Genomic DNA, 19010 nt, shown 5'->3' on the forward strand with positions numbered 1-19010 from the left:
AATTTGTGTTCTTTGTATGTTCAGATATTAATCTTTATCAGATCTTTTGCAAATATCACCCTTTGTTTTATGTCTTTTGACTTAATAGGTGTTCAGGTTTTTTTGTTTTCCTTTTTGTCACTTGGAACATTTAAAATGCCATGAGTCAGATTTAGCAGGCTTTTCCATCATTTCAAGTCAGGTTCAGGAAGGCCTTTCCTATGTCAAGATTATGGTTTCACTGAGTTTCCTTCAATAAATGTATGAGTTGCTTTTTTTTTTTTGCATTTAGCTCTTGGTTTTACAGAGAATGCCTTTTGCTATAAAAGAGTGTGAGAAGGACCTGATGTTACTGTTCTCTTTGTAGCCAGCCAGCCCTACAGCTGGGCGCCCTGGAATCCATCTGATATTTCCCATGTCCAACTTGCTGGAAATGACCATTTCTTTCTTGGGTCTGTTTCTGGTTTTCTCTCTTGTGTTCCATTTGTCTGCCTGTATCCCCTTGTCAATACCTTACTATTTAATTACTGTAGCCTGAGAATCCTGCTTAATATCTGAAGACTAGGTCTTGCATGTACACATTTCTTTAAGAATTTATCAGTTGTCCTTCCTAGAAGTTTAGTTTCTTTTCACAGTTCTTTCACGTTACGTATTGACATCTTCAGATGGAGACTCTCAGTTCTGAATAAACTCACATTTTTAGAGCCCCCCAACCTTCTCTGGTAGCTCAGCTGGTAAAGAATCTGCCTGCAATGCAGGAGATCCCAGTTTGATTCCTGGGTTGGGAAGACCCCCTGGAGAAGGGATAGGCTACCCACTCCAGTATTCTTGGTCTTCCCTGGTGACTCAGCTGGTAAAGAATCTGCCTGCAATGTGGGAGACCTGGGTTTGATCCCTGGGTCAGGAAGATCCCCTGGAGGAGGGCATGGCAACCCACTCCAGTATTCTGGCCTGGAGAATCCCCATGGACAGAGGAGCCTGGCGGGCTGCAGTCCATGGGGTTGCAAAGGGTCAGACACAGCTGAGCAACTGAGCACAGGACCGCACAGCACTACCTTCCTCGGGTGAGCTTGCGCAGCCCTTGCAGAGGCGTCTTCACAAATGCTGCCCTCTGGTTGGGGCTGGTCCCTCATCTTCCAGACTTATTCCAGTTGGCCTGGCCTGGGGACTAGTCCTTTGGGGGTCTGCACTGAATTTCTGTGTTCTTTAATTAAAAAAAAAAAATCCTTCATTAAAAAGCCCCAAATGGCTAGAAGCTGGGCTGGATGTGGAGAGATTGCTAAAGGGTGTGAGATTTCTTTTGTGGGTGATGAAAGCATTCTGAAATTAAATCTTAATGGTGGTTTCACAGCCCTGTGGATATACTACAAACCAGTGAACTGTGTCCTTTAAAAGGGTACGCAGAATTGTCTGGTCTGTGAATTATGCCACAAAACCAAACCCTCAACAACAAGAGTCATTCATTGAAGGAGGAAAGATTCTGGGAGCTCAACTAAGGCCAGTTCTCAGCAGAAATCTCACTCTGAACTTCCTGGCTATGGAGGTGACTGAGGAACTGTGGAGGCTCCCCAGGGTCCTAAGACGAGCTTAGTGCTTCACAGGAGGCATGGGCTTCTGTCCTCAAGTTAGCGAATAGCAGTTTTGCAAAGGATCAGACAGCTTCCGTCTCAGTGCTGATACCAGTGGATGACACCATGGGAGGTGTTTTTCTCGGGCTCTTTCCCTCTGGCCTGTGCTGACTGGGGCCTGCAGGGGTCCTCAGGGAGTGCTGTGTGTGTGTGTGTCTGTGTGTGTGTGTGTGTTGGGGGTGTGGCGCGTGGCTGTGAGTGAAGCTACGTGTTGGCTTTGCATGTGCTCCTGGGCAAAGATGCTGCTCCGGGCCTCCAGGGGTCCTCAGGGAGTGCCGTGTGTGTGTGTGTGTGTGTGTGTGTGTGTGTGTCTGTGTGTGTGTGTGTGTTGGGGGGTGGCTCGTAGCTGTGAGTGGAGCTACGTGTTGGCTTTGCACGTGCTCCTGGGCAGAGATGCTGCTGCTGTGTGTGTGTGTCTGTGTGTGTGTGTGTGTCTGTGTGTGTGTCTGTGTGTCTGTGTGTGTGTGTGTGTGTGTGTGTGTTGGGGTATGGGGCGTGGCTGTGAGTGGAGCTACGTGTTGGCTTTGCACATGCTCCTGGGCAGAGATGCTGCTGTGTGTGTGTGTGTCTGTATGTGTGTGTGTGTGTCTGTGTGTGTGTTGGGGGGTGGCGCGTGGCTGTGAGTGGAGCTACGTGTTGGCTTTGCATGTGCTTCTGGGCAAAGATGCTGCTCCAGGCCTCCAGGGGTCCTCAGGCAGTGCCGTGTGTGTGTGCGTGTGTGTGTGTCTGTGTGTGTGTCTGTGTGTGTGTGTATGTTGGGGGGGGTGGCGCGTGGCTGTGAGTGGAGCTACGTGTTGGCTTTGCATGTGCTCCTGGGCAGACATGCTGCTGTGTGTGTGTGTCTGTATCTGTGTGTGTGTGTGTGTATCTGTGTGTGTGTGTGTGTCTGTGTGTGTGTCTGTGTGTGTGTCTGTGTGTCTGTGTATGTGTCTGTGTGTGCGTGTGTGTGTGTGTTGGGGGTGTGGCACGTGGCTGTGAGTGGAGCTACGTGTTGGCTTTGCACGTGCTCCTGGGCAGAGATGCTGCTGCGGTGTTTCTGTTTTCTCCAATTAACTGACTCGTCGCCCTAATTGACCACGTCCTGGCCGTACGCAGGGCTCTTCAGCGGCCTCGCCTCCCTCTCCAGACACGTAAACACAGTCAAGTCTTTCACGTCAGTCAGGGACCCAGGCCATCCGGATTAGATAGCTGGCCACAGGCTGCCTAGATTTCATCAGGAGGACCTCTTGCAGGGCTTATCTCTCCGGCCAGATGGTGCCCCAACCCCATACCTTTCCACCAGTGACCTGGCTCCTTCCTTGCCCCAGAGCTAGACTTGTGTTTCCTTCAGAGAATCAGATTTCTGTTCCCATTTGCAGTGTCATCTCCTGTGTAGGGGGGATCTCCCCCCACTCCCCACCTTGTGGGCCCTTGGCATCTTGCTGCCCACCTCTCCCGAGCCCCTTGGGCCCCTCCCAGCCAGGTGAGGAGCCCCCAGGCTGGGCCTGTCCCCGAGGATCCAGTGCCAGGAGGCTGCACAGCTCTTTCCTGGAGACCTGGCAGCTCTGCCCCTCTGGTCTAGGGTCTCATGAGGTGGGGGTTGAAGCCTGCTGCTCTTGGCTCTGGAATGTGAACCAGGGCTGGTGGGTGGAGATGATGGGAAGGCTTAGGGCTTGGTGTCAGGGTGCCCGCCCTGTCCTAGGAGGTGCCCCTGAAAGGCTGTCTGGAAAGGTAGTAGGTTGCCAGTCTTGGTCTCTAAAGCAGAGATGGATGGCCCCCTCTTGGAACACTGGAGCAGTTCCTCCGTGAGGCCCACTGAGGTCTCTCTGAGTTCCGAGAGGCTGGCTCTGTCGGTGATGTAGGCGGTGGAGGTCCCAGAAGGCCGAGGATGCAGAGGCTGTGTCAGAACACGAATCGGGAGCTTGGAGCCTGAGGTCCAAAGAACGTGTGTGGCCCTGTCTGCACCTTGGAGGGAGAAGGGGGGCCTCTGGGCTCCCGAACACGCACCCTGCCTGTTTCCCCATGGGGCAGGCTGCTGGACCAGTGGGGGTGCCTTCGAGGGATGGCCTTCAGCTCTGTGAAGTGAACGCCCTTGCTCAGGGTCTTTCCTCTGAATGGTCAGCTGGTTCTGGGCACCTCCTGTGTGCCGCTGCAGAGCAAGGCTGCAGGGAGACAGATGAAGTGGTCCCCGCCCACAGCAGCTTGCTGCAGTGTGGGGAAGGTCAGCGTGCCAGGGTGAATGGTGGGTCAGGTGGGGTGAGTGTGGAGTGACAGGGCACAGGGATCAGGCTGGGAGGGCAGGTGCCAAAGCCCTTGGTGCTCACTTTGCCACGTTATCCTCAAAGCCTCCCTGTGAGGTGTGTGCAGTGGGAGCTGTTGCTGTCTCTGTCTCGAGGTTCAAGTGACCCATTCGAGCCTCAGCTGGTAAATCCCCAGCTGAAATGAACACCTTGTTGCCCCCCTCCTAATTCCATGCTTCTGGCTAGAGAATCATGAAGTTGGTGTTTGCCATCTGAGAGTACAGCTGACCTTTGAACAACGGGGGGTGGTTAGAAGCACTGACCCTCCTCACAGTTGGAAATTGGCTATAATTTATAGTTGCCTTGGTGTCTGTGGTTCCACAGGTGTGGGTTCACCCAACGTGGGGCGTGTAGAGCTGTAGTATTTACTATTGAAAAAAATCTACACACAATTGAATCTGAGCAGTTCGAACTCATATTGTTCAAGGGTCAGCTCTGTTTGCCGTCCGTGGAAAACGGTCTGTGCTGGCTCCTGGGTTACTCCTGTGCACTCAGCATCCCAGCTGGTTTGCCTGGGAAGACGTAGCTCATCTGGGGCATCCCCTGAGCTTGTCTGCATCCCTGCTTTGAAGTTTCGGCTTCAGTGATGCTTCCCATGTTCCACCTGGGGAGTCAGGAGTCACCAGCAAGGCATTCTGGCCAGATGCTGTACCAACCACTTTCTCCAACCTCTGCTCAGGTTCTGGGCCAAATGCAGCCTAGAAGTATGTTTTATTTGGCTGGCACAGGTGTTGGCATGAGGTTTATGTTTTTAAAATACGAATTGCCAGCGTGTAAAAATCAGGCGACTTTGTGTAAGAATCTGGACTTCCAGCTTCTCTAGAAAAACCAGATCATCTCATTTGGGACTTCAGTCCCCAGGGCGGTCACTGTCTGGGCAGAATGGCAGCTGCGCCGTCAGGTGGGCCTGGGCCCCCCACTCTATTTTCCTTTTGTTTCTCTGATGCTGAAGCTGAATGTCAGCGGCTCTTTATCACAGTATCCATGCTGTCACTTTTCCGATAGTTTGTGTGCTTCATTCATTAATGCCTCCTGACACTCATCTCAGACAAAGGCCCTCATGATTTCTTACATCTCCAGACTAATTTAGTTCTCTGCTATGCCCCTGCCAGGGTCAGGTTTAAACACCAGCTGCTTTGGGGAGCTTTGCCAGCTGCAGACTCTGGTTCCCAGATCACGGCACTGGTACCTGTGTGCAACCCCAGCTCAGCCATGTCGTAGTTCAGATGTCCTCTGATCCTTTGAAGTGACTCTCATGGTGATCAGGACCATGTTGTGCCCGTTGTCTTTGCCGCAGCCCAGCACTGAGCTGGGCGTGAGCTGCCAGTGATGTTTGCTGTATCCTGTCACCTCTAGCAATTATGTGGCCACTGTATGTTGCTAAGTGTGATGGAAATGGTTTCCTGGAACGTGAAATGAGATTGCACTTAATTGTTATTTTCCAGATTATCAAATCTAGAATGATTTGGTTTTAGATTTAGCTCCCGTAAGCAATCACTGTTGAAGTCCCTTCTGTTCTGGGAAGCTTGGCCTTTCTGGAGTTTTTTCTTTGTTAATTGATTTTTATTGGATCATAGTTGCTTTACAATGTTGTTTTAGTTTCTACTGTACAGCAAAATGCAATCTGCTGTATGTTTACATATATCCCCTTTTTTGATTTCCTTCAATACTGTGTATCTGAGAGTTTGATGGCTTGTGTTAGTGCCTGTGGGGGAGCCAGTGTGTCTTTGGAGAGGTAAGATCACACTTGCTGCTCGTGTGCTAGTGAGCTGCCTGTACAAGGAGGACTCCGGCCCTGGACCTTTGGAGTGAGTGGGGAGCTGCTGACCATTTATGCAGTCAGATGATTGGGAACAAAGCAATGTTTACCACTTGTGGGCAAGGCTTAGGAACCAGCCTGGTATTTCTGGATTTCAAGGGAAAACACCAAAAGTGTGAGAAGTTTGAAAAGCCATCTTTGGAAAAGAGATTGTCCTATTGTCCTAAGGATGGATGGAGGCCAGATGGAGCTGATGTGGACAAATGCCCTGGCCACCAAGCGTGGGCTGGCTTGAGTAGGCTTTCCTATTCAAGGCAGAGAGGCATGTTCAAGGCAACCATCGCCCTCGTCAGCTGTGAACTCAGCTTGGGGCTTGCAAAGTTCCTCTCCTGGGAAAACATGAAACTGTCAGTCACATAGGATTTGGCCACAAAAAAATGACCACGTATTTATTTACTTATTTATCTGGCATGCACAGATGTTCATAAAAGGAATTGAAAGCAGGATGGGGCTTCTCGAGTGGCTCAGTGGTAGGGAATCCGCCTGCCATTTTAGGAGACACGGGTTTGATCCCTGGTTCGATCCCTGGAGGATCCCACATGCCACGGGACAACTAAGCCCGTGTGCCGCTCCTGACCCTGTGCTCTAGAACCCAGGAACTACAACTGCTGAAGCCTGTGGGCCCAACAAGAGAGCCACTGCAAGGAAGAGTAGCTCCGCTCGCTGCAACTAGGGAAAAGCCTGACCAGCAATGAAGACCCAGCACAGCCAAAAATAAAGAAATAAATCTTTAAAAAAACCCAGCAGGATGTAGAACCGTAGGTATAATACTATTTTTTTTTAAAGACACAAAACTCCTGTGCTTACGCATTTATTTATGTACATAGAACTTGCAAGGGAAAACAACTGTGGGATTATCTGAGTGATGCAGCGTGGGAGAGTTTTAATGTTTTTTTCCTTGTGCTCATCTCAGTGTTCCTGACTGTTGTCAGTTCCTGTGTCTTTGTTCTGCTGTACACATATGAAGGGAGGCACCTGGGAGCGGATGACCACCGCTGCTCACTGCCTGTGTGGGGTGGCAGCTGGCAGCTCCACAGCCAGGGGCCGTCACTGTCATCCACCCCAACTCGCCTGGTAAAACCCGCCACCAGGCAGAGGTGGGGGCCAGATGAAGCCCACGATAGAGGGAGGAATCTCATTTCTGGAGTGGCGAGGCAGCTGGCAGCTTCGTGTGGACGGATAAGCCGTGTGGAGTCCAGACTAGTTCCATCAGACACCGGATATTAGCTGCTTGGGTGCAGGTCCCAGGGCTTCATTTCCTCAGCTCTCATCACAAGCGTGGTGCCTCACAATTATTAGTTTTTCTCACACGTGACTGATATCTGTACTGATAAGGTGTCCCTTTCATAAATTTACAGGCGTGGCTTTCTTGCCAGCTAGCATCTCTTATCTCATTGGAACCAATGTTTTTGGGATCCTCGCACACAAAATGGGGAGGTAAGATGAAATGAAACAACCCAACACTCACTCTGTTACAGTAACGAACTTACTTTAAAAAATTCCAAGTGTTTCTAGTTTCACTACTATAACTGTTAGAAACTTTCACTGCTATAAACTGTTGTTTCCACTGAAAACCTGGGTTGGGGGTGGGGGGGTAGAATCATTTCTTAATGGTGCTTTTTTGTTTTTTGACAGATGGCTTTGTGCTCTTCTAGGAATGATAATTGTCGGAATGAGCATTTTATGTGTGAGTAAAAGATAACATTGCGGGGGGTGGCGGGGTGGGGGGGGGAGATGACATTTGACAGGTGAAAATAACCTGTAAATGAAACTTTTGCTTTGGGTAAGAGTCACCAACAAATATGGCAGTTTGAAGTTTGTTGACACTTAGTTTTATTAATCTTCCATTTTCTTCTCATTTGTTATCATGTTAAAAGCTTCGGACAAGAGTCTCCAAAGGGTTTATCTTTATGTCAGTTGGAAATTATTTAGAATGTTTTATTACATTGTTTTTATTTCACCTTGTTCCCCTCTCCCTGTGCCTCTAAAATATCACAGTGGCTTGAACACTTTAGGGCAACTGGCCAGAAACAGTAGCAAGATGTTTTTCTAGAATAAAACATTGTCTACCAAAGGCTAATATCTACCCCAAATGAGACCTTCTGGTTCTTTTCAAAAATGGAGTATGGTCACTTCCCTGGTGGTCCAGTGGCTAACACTTTGCCCTCCCAGTGCAGCGGGCCTGGGTTTGATCCCTCGTCAGGGAACTAGATCCCACATGTAGCAATTAAGCGTTCGAATGCTGCAGCTAAAGATCCTGCATGTTGCAACTAAGACCCAGTGCAGCCAAATAAATAAAAATAACTATTAAAAAAATGGAGTATAGGCTAGGCTGAACTTTCACATATGAAAGTGAACTAGCTTTTCTTGGTGGTCACAAAACCTATTTCAACTCTATTAAAGATTTGGAGGGTCCTCTTCTGCCCAAACCCCATCTTGCTCCCTCCTCCTACTTCTTTCAGAAGGGAACACACACAACAGGCCTGAGAAAACCTATTTTTAAGATTTTCTGTGATAATTCAGAGTTGAATAGCATGTTCTTTTGGCATAACATGTAATTTCCTCTTACAGATTCCTCTTGCAAAAAACATCTATGGACTCATAGCTCCCAACTTCGGAGTTGGTTTTGCAATTGGTAAGTCATTGGAGCCTTGTGCCTAAATTTAAAAATTTGTTTTCCCAGTACCAAGAAAGAGTTCCTCAACTTCCCTGGCAGTCTAGTGGTTAGGACTCTGCACTTTTACAGCAAGGGCTTGGGTTCAATTCCTGGTTGGGGAACTAAGATCTTGCATGGTGCACTGTGTGGCCAAAACAAACAAACAAAAAGAGTTCTTACTTGGGCAGACTTATCGTTACTCAGTTTAAAATTTCTAGATGCTTGACAGGAGGCTGTGGCACCTTAGCTCATGTACAGTTTGTAGACTGTCCACAGGTACTGGCTTTCATGAACTAGTCATTTATTTCCTGAAAACCAGTATTGTAAAAGCCTGATATTTACAGAAGCAAAATGACACTCCACTGCTGAGCCTGGGCAAACAGGAGAACTGCTTACTCAGAACCCATCTGTTTGGGCTCATATCTGTGCACAGACCTTCTCATATGAGGCTGGGGGACAAAGGCTTCACATGTAGTTTTCAATAAGGTTTGGTACAGAAAAGGTAGACTGATGTATTGATGACCAGCTGTACTGTGGGAATTTTCACAAGCAAAGGGGATAAATCTTTGTAGCAATGTGAGGCACAGTAAGTAATGTGTTAGGAAAAATCTCGTTCATATCTTAGACAAATAGCACATGCTTATTTCTCATTTATAATATACAGATTAATCATGATAAAGGTGAATCTGTCGCAGGGTAAAGGCAGAAGTCGGATCTTTGGTGCAGTAGCGAGGATGGAGCCTTTACTGACCCCTTAGACCAGGCTAGGTTATCCCAGCTTACGTGCATACATATACGACTGAGTGACTTCACTCACTCACTAACCCAACTTTGTTGAGCTTTGGTGGTTCAGATGGTAAAGCGTCTGTCTACAATGCCAGAGACCCAAGTTGGAGCCCTGGATTGGGAAGATCCCCTGGAGATGGAAATGTCAACCCACTCCAATACTATTGTCTGGAAAATCCCATGGACAGAGGAGCCTGGTGGGCTACAGTCTATGGGGTCACAAAGAGTCAGACATGACTGAGCAACTTCAGTCACTCATACACATACACATACATATGTGAATCCATACACATAACTTCTCACAGCGCCTTCAGAGCATCACTCACAATAATTTAGTTTTCAACTCTTTGCTCTGTTCACCCTTATCCCAGCACCTTGCACATTTCAGGTGATCAGCACATACTAGTTGAATGCAAGAAATTTCCCTTACCCTCCTACCTCTGTAGGAGTGCGGGTGAGGGATCTGACGTTTGAATGCCCTGCCAGGTGTGTTCACAGCCATCATCTCATTCAGCCAATCATTATCATCTCCATTTTATTGATGGGGAGAGTGATGTTCAGAGAGATAAAGCATGACGATGCTTAACCAGCCAGGGTTTGGATTTAGAACTCTGAATACACATACCCTTTCTTTATGCTTCCTGTTCTCTGACTATTTTAGAGACCAGAGGTCCTAATATAGGTCTTGGCAGTGGTGATGGTTTTTGGTGTTTTAGCCAACTAAATGAGCACACCTCTTTTGATTTTAGTTTCCTGAGTAGGGCCGGGCAATCCCTTAGACTCTTTCCTGTTCTGGTTCCTTCTGATTCTCTCTATGCTTTCTGACTTTAACTCTCATAATCTAGGAATGAGGCCAAGCTGTGGGTGGGGAGGAGACTGGGTGAGGCATGTATGCCCTCTTTGAGGGCAGAGGACGATGTGGACCAGAAACTAGTGAATCAGGAAAGCACCCACAGGAAGCAGGCTCAGGGTTCACACAGCCAGTAACCAGCATCCCTTTGGGTCTGCAGAATGGCAGGCAAGCCCCTAGAGGACTGGGTGCTGTCTACCAGACAGTGGAGGACAAGATGAGGCAAGGCAGGGAACAGGCAAATAGTAGTCTGAGTTCCAGTCCCAGCCTCAGGCACCTTTAGTCTGTCTTCAGTGAAAGGTCTGTTGTAGGGAGTTTGCCTCAAGACTTGGCAGATAGCGGTGAAGAATCTTGGCAGGGTTGTGAGGTTAGGACACAGTCATTGACGTTCAGCCCACTGTTGGTTTCCATCAGTTTTCTGTAGACTGTCTGTGTTCCCTGACTGTCCACAGGCATGGTGGATTCATCAATGATGCCCATCATGGGCTACCTGGTCGACCTGCGGCACGTGTCGGTCTATGGGAGTGTGTATGCCATTGCTGATGTGGCGTTTTGTATGGGATATGCCATAGGTAAGGACATTGGGTTTCCAAGAGAACTTTTTTTTCTCAGTACACGATTGATAATGCCTACTGAAAATTATTTAAACCTTTGCATCTTTCTGCCTACATCTAATTCTCTGTTTCCTGAAAGGTCCTTCTGCTGGTGGGGCTATCGCAAAGGCAATTGGATTTCCATGGCTCATGACAATTATTGGAATAATTGATATTCTTTTTGCTCCTCTCTGCTTTTTTCTTCGAAGTCCACCTGCCAAGGAAGAAAAAATGGTAAGAAAAGTTTTAGGATGCAATGAAGTGTTTCTTGATAATTTTAGCATGGTCTTCTGGCTAGCATCTTATGGCTTGGTTCTAAAATATATTTCTACTCCTTTTGAACAGAACTCCCCAAATATAAATTGTAAGAGTTCCTTTTTAGTTTATACCACATGGAGCAGATACTTCTTTGACTGTATCAAGCATTATGTTTATACACTTGAAGAGTGAAATAATTTTCATATATAGATTAGCTGTCAATATAGCTGTCAACCAAATATAAACATAGATTGCCTGGAGAATCCCAGGGATGGGGGAGCCTGGTGGGCTGCCATCTACGGGGTCACGGAGTCAGACACGACTGACACGACTTAGCAGCAGCATATTGAAAATTAAACAATTTAATTTTCAAAGCTTCTTGAAATCTTGAACATAACTTTTTTACCTCCTGTGCTCACTCCTAAGATCAACCATTTTTGGTCCTGTTTGCTTTTCTCCTAACCCTGACGGTTTTCAGTAGTAGTGTCCCAAGTCTTTCTGCATAAGACTCTGGAGATGGTTTTAATGTAGGTAATAGACACTTATGGAAAAACATTGTTTTATGTACCTTTGGGCACATGTGAGCACATCTTCATAATGTTTAAGTTAACAATTTCATGACCAGAATCCTAGCTATAGGCAAGATATAGTATTGAATATAAAGTGTTCCCCTTTTGAACAAATTCAAACTTGTCAATTCTAAATTTGAATTTTGAAATGTATCAGTCATTTTACCCTTTCCAATAAGTGTTCCTACCTGGTGCTGCTGCTGCTGACTTTTTTTAAAAGTCTGATGTTAATGGACATTCATCTGGTTGAAAGAAGAGGGCCTTAGATTAAGAGTGAATGAGAGAAGCAAGGCCGGGGGAGATGGTATTTTTTTGTTTAGTAATGGATGTGAGGTTCCCTTGCACTGTGCTCTTGGGAGTACGTCAGAAGTTCTCCATGACTTTTGAACTGAAATGGGTTTTAAGGCTTTGGCATTTCTTAATTGCCCTCTTCATGATCTTCCCCAAAGAGTAGGTTTAAAGACAGACACAGACCCTGAAGTTGGGTCGTGTGTAGTCTTTGTTTGGGGCATTTGGGGCATTTATTAATTTGTTCAGTATATTTAAAAAGTGTATCCAGCACTGAGCACTGGTCTTGTGCCCTTTATTATATAGGATTTAAGTAGGTATCTTTGAATTACACCCATCTGACTCTTCCTCTTGCTGACGCCTCCCCAGCTCCGAACAACTTTCCCGTCTCTCTCAGGGCACTTCCTGTTTTCCAGCCTGGTCATCTGAGTTCCCTGGCCACCTTTGTCTGACCCCAGCAGAGTTCCTTGGCCCTCATCAGGGTCAGGAAATTCTCTGTGCAATCACAGAAAATAGTTCTTGTTCTGTTGCCACCATATCAATCTGATTAAGGCTGAATGAAGATTACTCCCAACCCTATTTGACTAAAAAAAAAAAATCACCTACAAATGATTCTGTCACCCAGGAGACTGTGTAAGGCTCAGAAGGTAGTGCAGGGCCCTGGAGCCAAGCTGTCTCTCTCATAGGAAGACGATTTAGCCTTGACCTCACAGGGTGGTTTGAGGATTCAGTGAAGGAATCCCAGCAGAGTGTGACCCCCATGTCTGCACACAGTAACTGCTCAGTAAGTTGTCACTAGTTTCCACATAACCCCACCCTCCTTTCTTGCTCTTACCTAACTCTGACGCACTCTGTCAGCCCAGCGGTCCCTCAGGTCCCTCCCTCTCTTCTCTCTGTGAGATGAGAACTCTCATAACCCAGCACTGCCCAGTGGGCTTCCCTTGCCGAGCAGCAGACGTTAGTGGCTACTGTCTTATCCGTTTGTCAGTAACAGCTTCGAGGGCTTATCTGAGGTCTTGGAGGAAGTGGGTGAGGTCAGGGGACCAGTTCCCACTCTGGAGTCCACACATGATGGGCAGAAGGCCTCTGTGCCTCTTCCCACATTTAAATCAAGGCTTTTTTTCATTTAAAAAGAAAAGCGCTGAAGGAAGTGGAAGAGACAGTCCTGGAAGGCAAAACGATAAGGGCTAGGCTTCCAGAAGCTACTTGCACTGTAAAATGTCCGTTAATAAGTGCCTAGCAAGATGAATCATTGAAAACCAGAGAGACTGTGTGTCTCCCTGCCCATAATTGATGCATGTAATTGAAGGCATCATGTCAGATCCATTTGAGGGGCATGATGGTGACAGGGGAAGGTGGCAGCCAACAGCCGCTGCCTACTCACTATGCAGGCAGGAAGCAGCCGCTGGCACTGAGTGATGAGAGGGAGCGAGGGCAGGAAGCGGTGCGTGCCAGGGCGGAGACACGATCGATTACCATCCACTTGAGAAAATCCAATACCGCCAAGTGCCTGCATTCAGGATCAGCAGTTACCAAGTGCAGGGGACAGGAGAGCCAGAAGGCGTACAAGCCTTAGCAAGTCATTCCTTCATTAGGAAACATTCTGATTAAGTGGTGTGTGGACTTCAGCTCGAAATGGAAAGTTCGAGTGCCATTTTATGGTTCCCAAGTCATCTGATCATGAACCAGTTTGTGAGCACCTGAGTTTTGCTTTCATTTGGTTTATTGGATTTCTGGGGTTCTGTTTGTTTGTTTGAAATCAGTGTTATCAATACAGGCAGAGAAAAAAGCCCATTACTGTAGTCCCTCTGCAGGTATAAGAAACACCAGCTCTGTCATTTGAGGAACTGCGTTCCATGATTGTAGCCTCTGGCTCTTAGAGTAGCCAGTGAGGAAACTGGGTTCTGGAATGGACTTTTATTTTTTCAGGTTAAATTTTTTTTAAAGATAGGGCACATTTCTTAGGTCTCAATGGACATGAGTTTGAGCAAACTCCAGGAGATGGTGAAGGACAGGGAGCCTGGCGTGCTGCAGTCCTTAGAGTTGCAAAGAATCACGACTTAGCGACTAAACAATTTAGGTCTTACTCTTCGTTTATAATTGTTGCTCAGACAGCAAAGGAGGCGATTTGAAGACTGTAGCTTGCTGATCCTGATGCAAAACCATCACTTAAAAAAAAAAAGATAACATGGTAAATAAGTCTTTTCTAGCACACAGGAGCCCTGGTATCTTTCAATGTCTTGAAGCCTGGAACTCTTACATTTTAATCCTTTGATGGTTTCACTGTCCTAGCTTCATATTTATATTATTTTTACACTTCACTTGGTCCAGCATGTTTTCACTGCTTTGGAAATCCTGACTCTATGGTGTCTGATATGAAACCAGGCATTTGGCAGGACTGGAGCTCAACTCTCAGGAATGGGCTTTGCTCTGAATACAAATGACAATCCCCTGCACCCTCCGCTTTTATACTTCACTTGAGGGTCAAACACACCTTTCTCCCCACAGCAGTGCACGGAGGACTGCTCTAGTTACCAGGCTGCTCCCCAGGTCCCTCTGTACTTGTCCCTCATGCCCGTGACTTACCCACTTGCTGCTGCTCATGCCTCTTTTCATGGCACTTTTGGACTATTACATGCCATCTGGCTTACTCTTGTAACTTTAAAAAAAAAAAGATGGCACAATAAATCTTAAAAAAAAAAGTGTTCAGAAGCCAGTAAGCTAGGTTTTAAAAGTTACAAATGATTTTTTAAGAAAGAAAACGCCTTTACCTGGTATAGGTAGTGTCAGCAAATGCAGTCTGGTTAACTGATAAGTTCTGTACAGTGCCAAATAATTGGTCTGACTGAACATCTTCCCTTGCAATGCAGTTTTTAACTTGGGTCCCTGTTATGTGCCCAGTGCTAGGTTCCAAAAGTCCTTAAGTCTGTGTAGTTCATGGTGACTTAGCAGCCAGGGGAGAGGCCTTTGTGGTAAGGAAGAAGGATGGCCATCCTTTCCAAGGCTGGCTCTCCGCCTGTAGGCCTGGGGTTAATACGGCCTCTTGCCTGGCATTCAGGGCCCTACAAGTCTGGGTCTGGTTGGTCTTTCCTGTGATGGTCTCACTGTGCCTCAACATCAGATCTCGGGGTTGGCAGGAGGGTGGGGGAAAAAGCAGGCTGCTTTAATGTCCTGCAAGCTTCAAGTCCACCCCATCTTCTCCATGTGCTTTCCCCAAGCACTTAACTCCCAGTAAGCACTCTGTCCACAAACCCTGTGGAACCATCACTTGTGTGCAGTGAGGTTCCTCAGTTGCTGGGAGAGGACCTTAAAGGCACTGAAACACACATCTGATAAGTGCCCAGTAAGCTGTCGTCAGCCGTGCAACACTGCTTTGTCCCAGAATATGCCACACATAAGTTGGGTGGTGCTTCTCACAGCATGTTGACACCAGTGTCACTAAGGGTAGGAACCTGGGATTCGATGTTTAACCTGCCCCACTGAGTGATTCTCGGGCACGTTTGAGGATTGACTCCAGAGGCAAGACATGGAGCTCTTGATGGCTAAAGCTTTTGTGTTACAAGTACACACCCATGTGGGCAAGAAGGGTCCTGCTGTCTATCACTTCAGTTACTTTTGAAAAAATTGAGCTCTTCTTGAAGTCCATGTATCAATTCGCTTGGCAAGCAGCATAATAATGAAAAAAAAAAAAAAAAACTAGAGTTGAATTTGCAGCTAACAATTTGAGCTGGCAGCCTAACTTAGACAGTCACGGAAATCCTTATCATCACAGACCACATGGCAGATCATTTTAGAATTTTTTGGGAAATGATAAATGGGTTAAGGGCTGAGTTGAAACACAGCAGCTTATCAAATCTGTGGGACAAGAACTGGGAGGAGCAGCTGACAAGTGCCAAGATAGGTTGCAATAGGCCAACAGAAGATTAATTTAATCCAGATAAATGTTGCCATTTAGATTTTCAAATGCACAAAAAGGCACTGGGAGGATAGCTTACGTGGAGAAAAACCGAAAGACATGCCTGGTGAGAGAGTTCATTGCAGTTGCACCGTGTCATGCTCGGCACCCCTGGCTGTCCTGTGGGGCACAGCCAGAGCGGATGCTGGCACAGGATGCTGCTTGGGCTCGATCCACACCATTTAGCCATACATTTCTTGGTCTAGGTCTTTGACCACTGTGCCTACACAGAGGGTGATCAAGCTATCACATAGGGCTGTTGTGGAGTAGAGAGATATTGAACATGCCTAGCAGTCTCAGCATGATAAACCCCAGCTGTATACTCAAGACTACGTGCTTGGTCTGTATACTTCCAGGAGGAATAATGACTGTAGCGCTTATCAACTCAGGATCAGTTGATCTTTAAAAAGTTTCTGTTACAATAAGGGAGCACACAGAATTTTTATGTGTATGAGAGAAACATACTTTTTATTAATAAAATAATATTAATGAAGAAGAGGCCAGCCAGGACTCGGGAAGACAAGACATCCTTCCGAGATGCCATATTTAAAAGATAAGGGCCCTGTGATGCTTAATCCAGGGAAATCAAAGGGGCCATACCTGTGGCCTTAACTAAGGAGGATCCCCCCACCCTAAGTATAAACTAAACCTAACCTGAATACCCCTTTCTTCATAGCTTACAGGTTCCTCCAAATCGACTTAGGGTCCCTGGCAGATGTACTAGGAACACTGTAGAGACTGCTTCGGCTGCCTCCTACTGCCTGGAATTTTCACTGTGGAACTCCAGGTCTTCTAGGCCAGGCACCTGGCAGTTGCACCAGATTACTGGTCGGGTAACACTGGGTGGCACTGTAGGAAGCTGTCAAGCTACTAATCCTTCGTCTTAAGCAGTCTCTGCCTTCTCTTTGTGAACCAGTGAGTTAATGTATCTGCGCCTGCTCTCTCTTAGGCTATCCTCATGGATCACAACTGCCCCATTAAAACAAAAATGTACACGCAGAACAGCAGCCAGTCGCATCCGATAGGTGAGGATGAAGACTCTGAAAGTGACTGAGACCCGCAAAAGTCCTCCAAGTACCTAATTGTATAAAAGTGTTTCCGGTGAAATGACTCATCCAGAACTGTCTTAGTCATACCATTCATCCCTGGTGAAAGTCATACAACCAAAGGTTCTTTCTTTTCCACGGTTATGATCGATAGCCAACGGCCTTATAAAGAAAAAGCAGCTTTTCTAGGGGTTTGTATAAATAGTGTTGAAAACTTTATTTTATGTATTTGATTTTATTAAATATTATACAATATATTTTGACGAAATATAGTGTAAATCTATAAATATCTGAATCCAAATCAAATATAATTTTTTAACTTACATTCACAAACACCTGGGCAAAAAAAGTCTTATATTTTTTTCTGAATATTGGTAATGAGTGTTTAAAGCACACAATATCTCCGAGACACTTCCAACAATGAGAAACTAGAAGGAAGTCTGAAAAACAGTCAAGTCAGACGGCATATATTATGTAGTGACACTGAATGTTACTGAACTTGGAATTACAGTTGACCTGGAACAACACAGGGTTTGGGAATGCCAACACCCCACACAGCCAAAAACAATCAGCCCTTTGTATCCGTGATTCCACTCGTGGTTGGATTCAACCAACCACGGGCCACGTAGTACTGCAGTCTGTATTTGTTGCAAAACTCTGCATATAAGTGGACCCATGCAGTTCAAATGATGTTGTTCAGGGGTCAACTGTACTATCAATATAATATATTCATGAGGTAAAAGCTAGTTATCTGAAATGCAGAAGAACTTGAGTCAGTCATGTTTCGGATTTAATCCATGGATCTCAGTTGGCATTAGTTTTCTATGTAATAACCTACCTGGAAGCAGATGGTTGTAAATTATATGTTTACATGTCTTGTGGTTGGCAGCAAACTTTAAAGCCAATAAGGGTAACACAAGTGAATGTTCTGAAAGCAGAGAAAAGCACCCAAATATATAGTTATGAACAACTAGAAGCTTTCCCTTTCAGATACATACTTGTCTTACCGGATGACAAAAGACTGAGAACAGAAACATCTTATACTATTAGGGTTGTTGAAGCCTGATGAGATATATCAACATCTACCTGAAGTTTTAGAAAAGAAATTTTAAAAGCGAATAGCTGCTGTGATGTGGAAAAAATCAGACTATAATTTTCTTTTACCTGGAAGTCAAGTGTTTTCTAGGGATCTGTTAATTTTTTTTATACTATTACTTTAGATGAAGATGGAGGAGGAAGTCTTGAATCGTGTTAGGAAAACAGGTAAAAATAATAGGGTGGTCAGGGCACACTCCCTTTTCACATGCAGGAAAAAACCCAAACATCTGAACATGTCTGTGCAATACTGTTATCACCTAGTGCTGTGTGATGTAGTTTTTCTGAGCGTGAACATTGCTGTGCCTTTTCGATGTAAGTACTGTTAGTGAACACTGTCCGTTTACATCATTTTGTATGACATGAAGATAGTGTGGAATGTCTCAAAAACACTTGTCCATTCTGTAGTTCTGTAAACAAAAACTACCGAATGTCAGTTTTTTTGTTAAGCTAAAATTGTTTCTGTTAATTTGGAAAGACTCTTTTACTTCTCTAAGAAAGTAGCTAATACTTCCTTTCCATTGTCTTCATGAAGCTTTTTCATGGGGCTTTGATCTGAAGTCTGGTTTTTTAAGTGCGTGTGTTGGAAGCAAATTGGCTTCCTACTCATGTATTTGCACTGGGTGACTCACACAAGGCCTCTGCTTTGCTGGAGGAGCTTCTATGGCTAAAGTAAAAAAGCGGGATTGTTCTCTACTTCTGTAGGGGAGACCCTTAAAAAAGTGTGCTGCAAATCAGTTCTCTTGGAGGGTTTGTGGTTCTCCCCACTCCTAATACTATATAGCTTTTAAAATTTTTGCCTGTAAGGCTTCAGTCTCTTCAAGAATGACTGGCAGCCATGTCTGCTAGTGATCCCTAGAGATCATCTAAAAGAGAAATGTTTTTCAGATGTGTATTGGGAGCAAAAGGGGAAAAACTATCTGATGAGGAAAAAAAAACTATATGGTCTTTCATATGAGTAATATTCTGGGGTTGGCAAAACTATGAAAAGAGGGGCTGTTTTTTAATGTGTGTATCAGAACAAGAACACACAGCTCTCTGAACTGTTAATTTTTTGAGCAGAGGTGGTTTTTATGTTTGTACCTAGCAAAACAGATACAAAAAATGTAATGAGGTAGCAGTGAATACTCGGTTCTTTATTTTGACTGCTAAGTGTATCTACCTACATTCTGTTTTAGCTCATTTACCTAATAAATCTTCTGAACACTA

General features: G+C 45.7%; 1 protein-coding gene across 2 annotated transcripts in view; it reads left to right on the plus strand.

Moving 5' to 3' along the window:
• SLC18A2 (solute carrier family 18 member A2) overlaps positions 1–19010 on the plus strand; it is a 41121-nt gene extending 22111 nt beyond the window's left edge. Inside the window, exons 11-16 of one of the 2 annotated variants that reach the window (XM_069567618.1) lie at positions 7064–7142; positions 7341–7392; positions 8277–8340; positions 10450–10569; positions 10691–10824; positions 16610–19010. In XM_069567618.1, coding sequence (XP_069423719.1) covers positions 7064–7142; positions 7341–7392; positions 8277–8340; positions 10450–10569; positions 10691–10824; positions 16610–16714 — 554 coding nt within the window. In that variant the 3' untranslated portion in view covers positions 16715–19010. The remainder of the gene's footprint in view (positions 1–7063; positions 7143–7340; positions 7393–8276; positions 8341–10449; positions 10570–10690; positions 10825–16609) is intronic. The other variant, XM_069567619.1, reaches the window with a different exon arrangement.

Source organism: Ovis canadensis, chromosome 22 (genome assembly GCF_042477335.2).
Source record: "Ovis canadensis isolate MfBH-ARS-UI-01 breed Bighorn chromosome 22, ARS-UI_OviCan_v2, whole genome shotgun sequence".
NCBI classification, from domain to species: domain Eukaryota; kingdom Metazoa; phylum Chordata; class Mammalia; order Artiodactyla; family Bovidae; genus Ovis; species Ovis canadensis.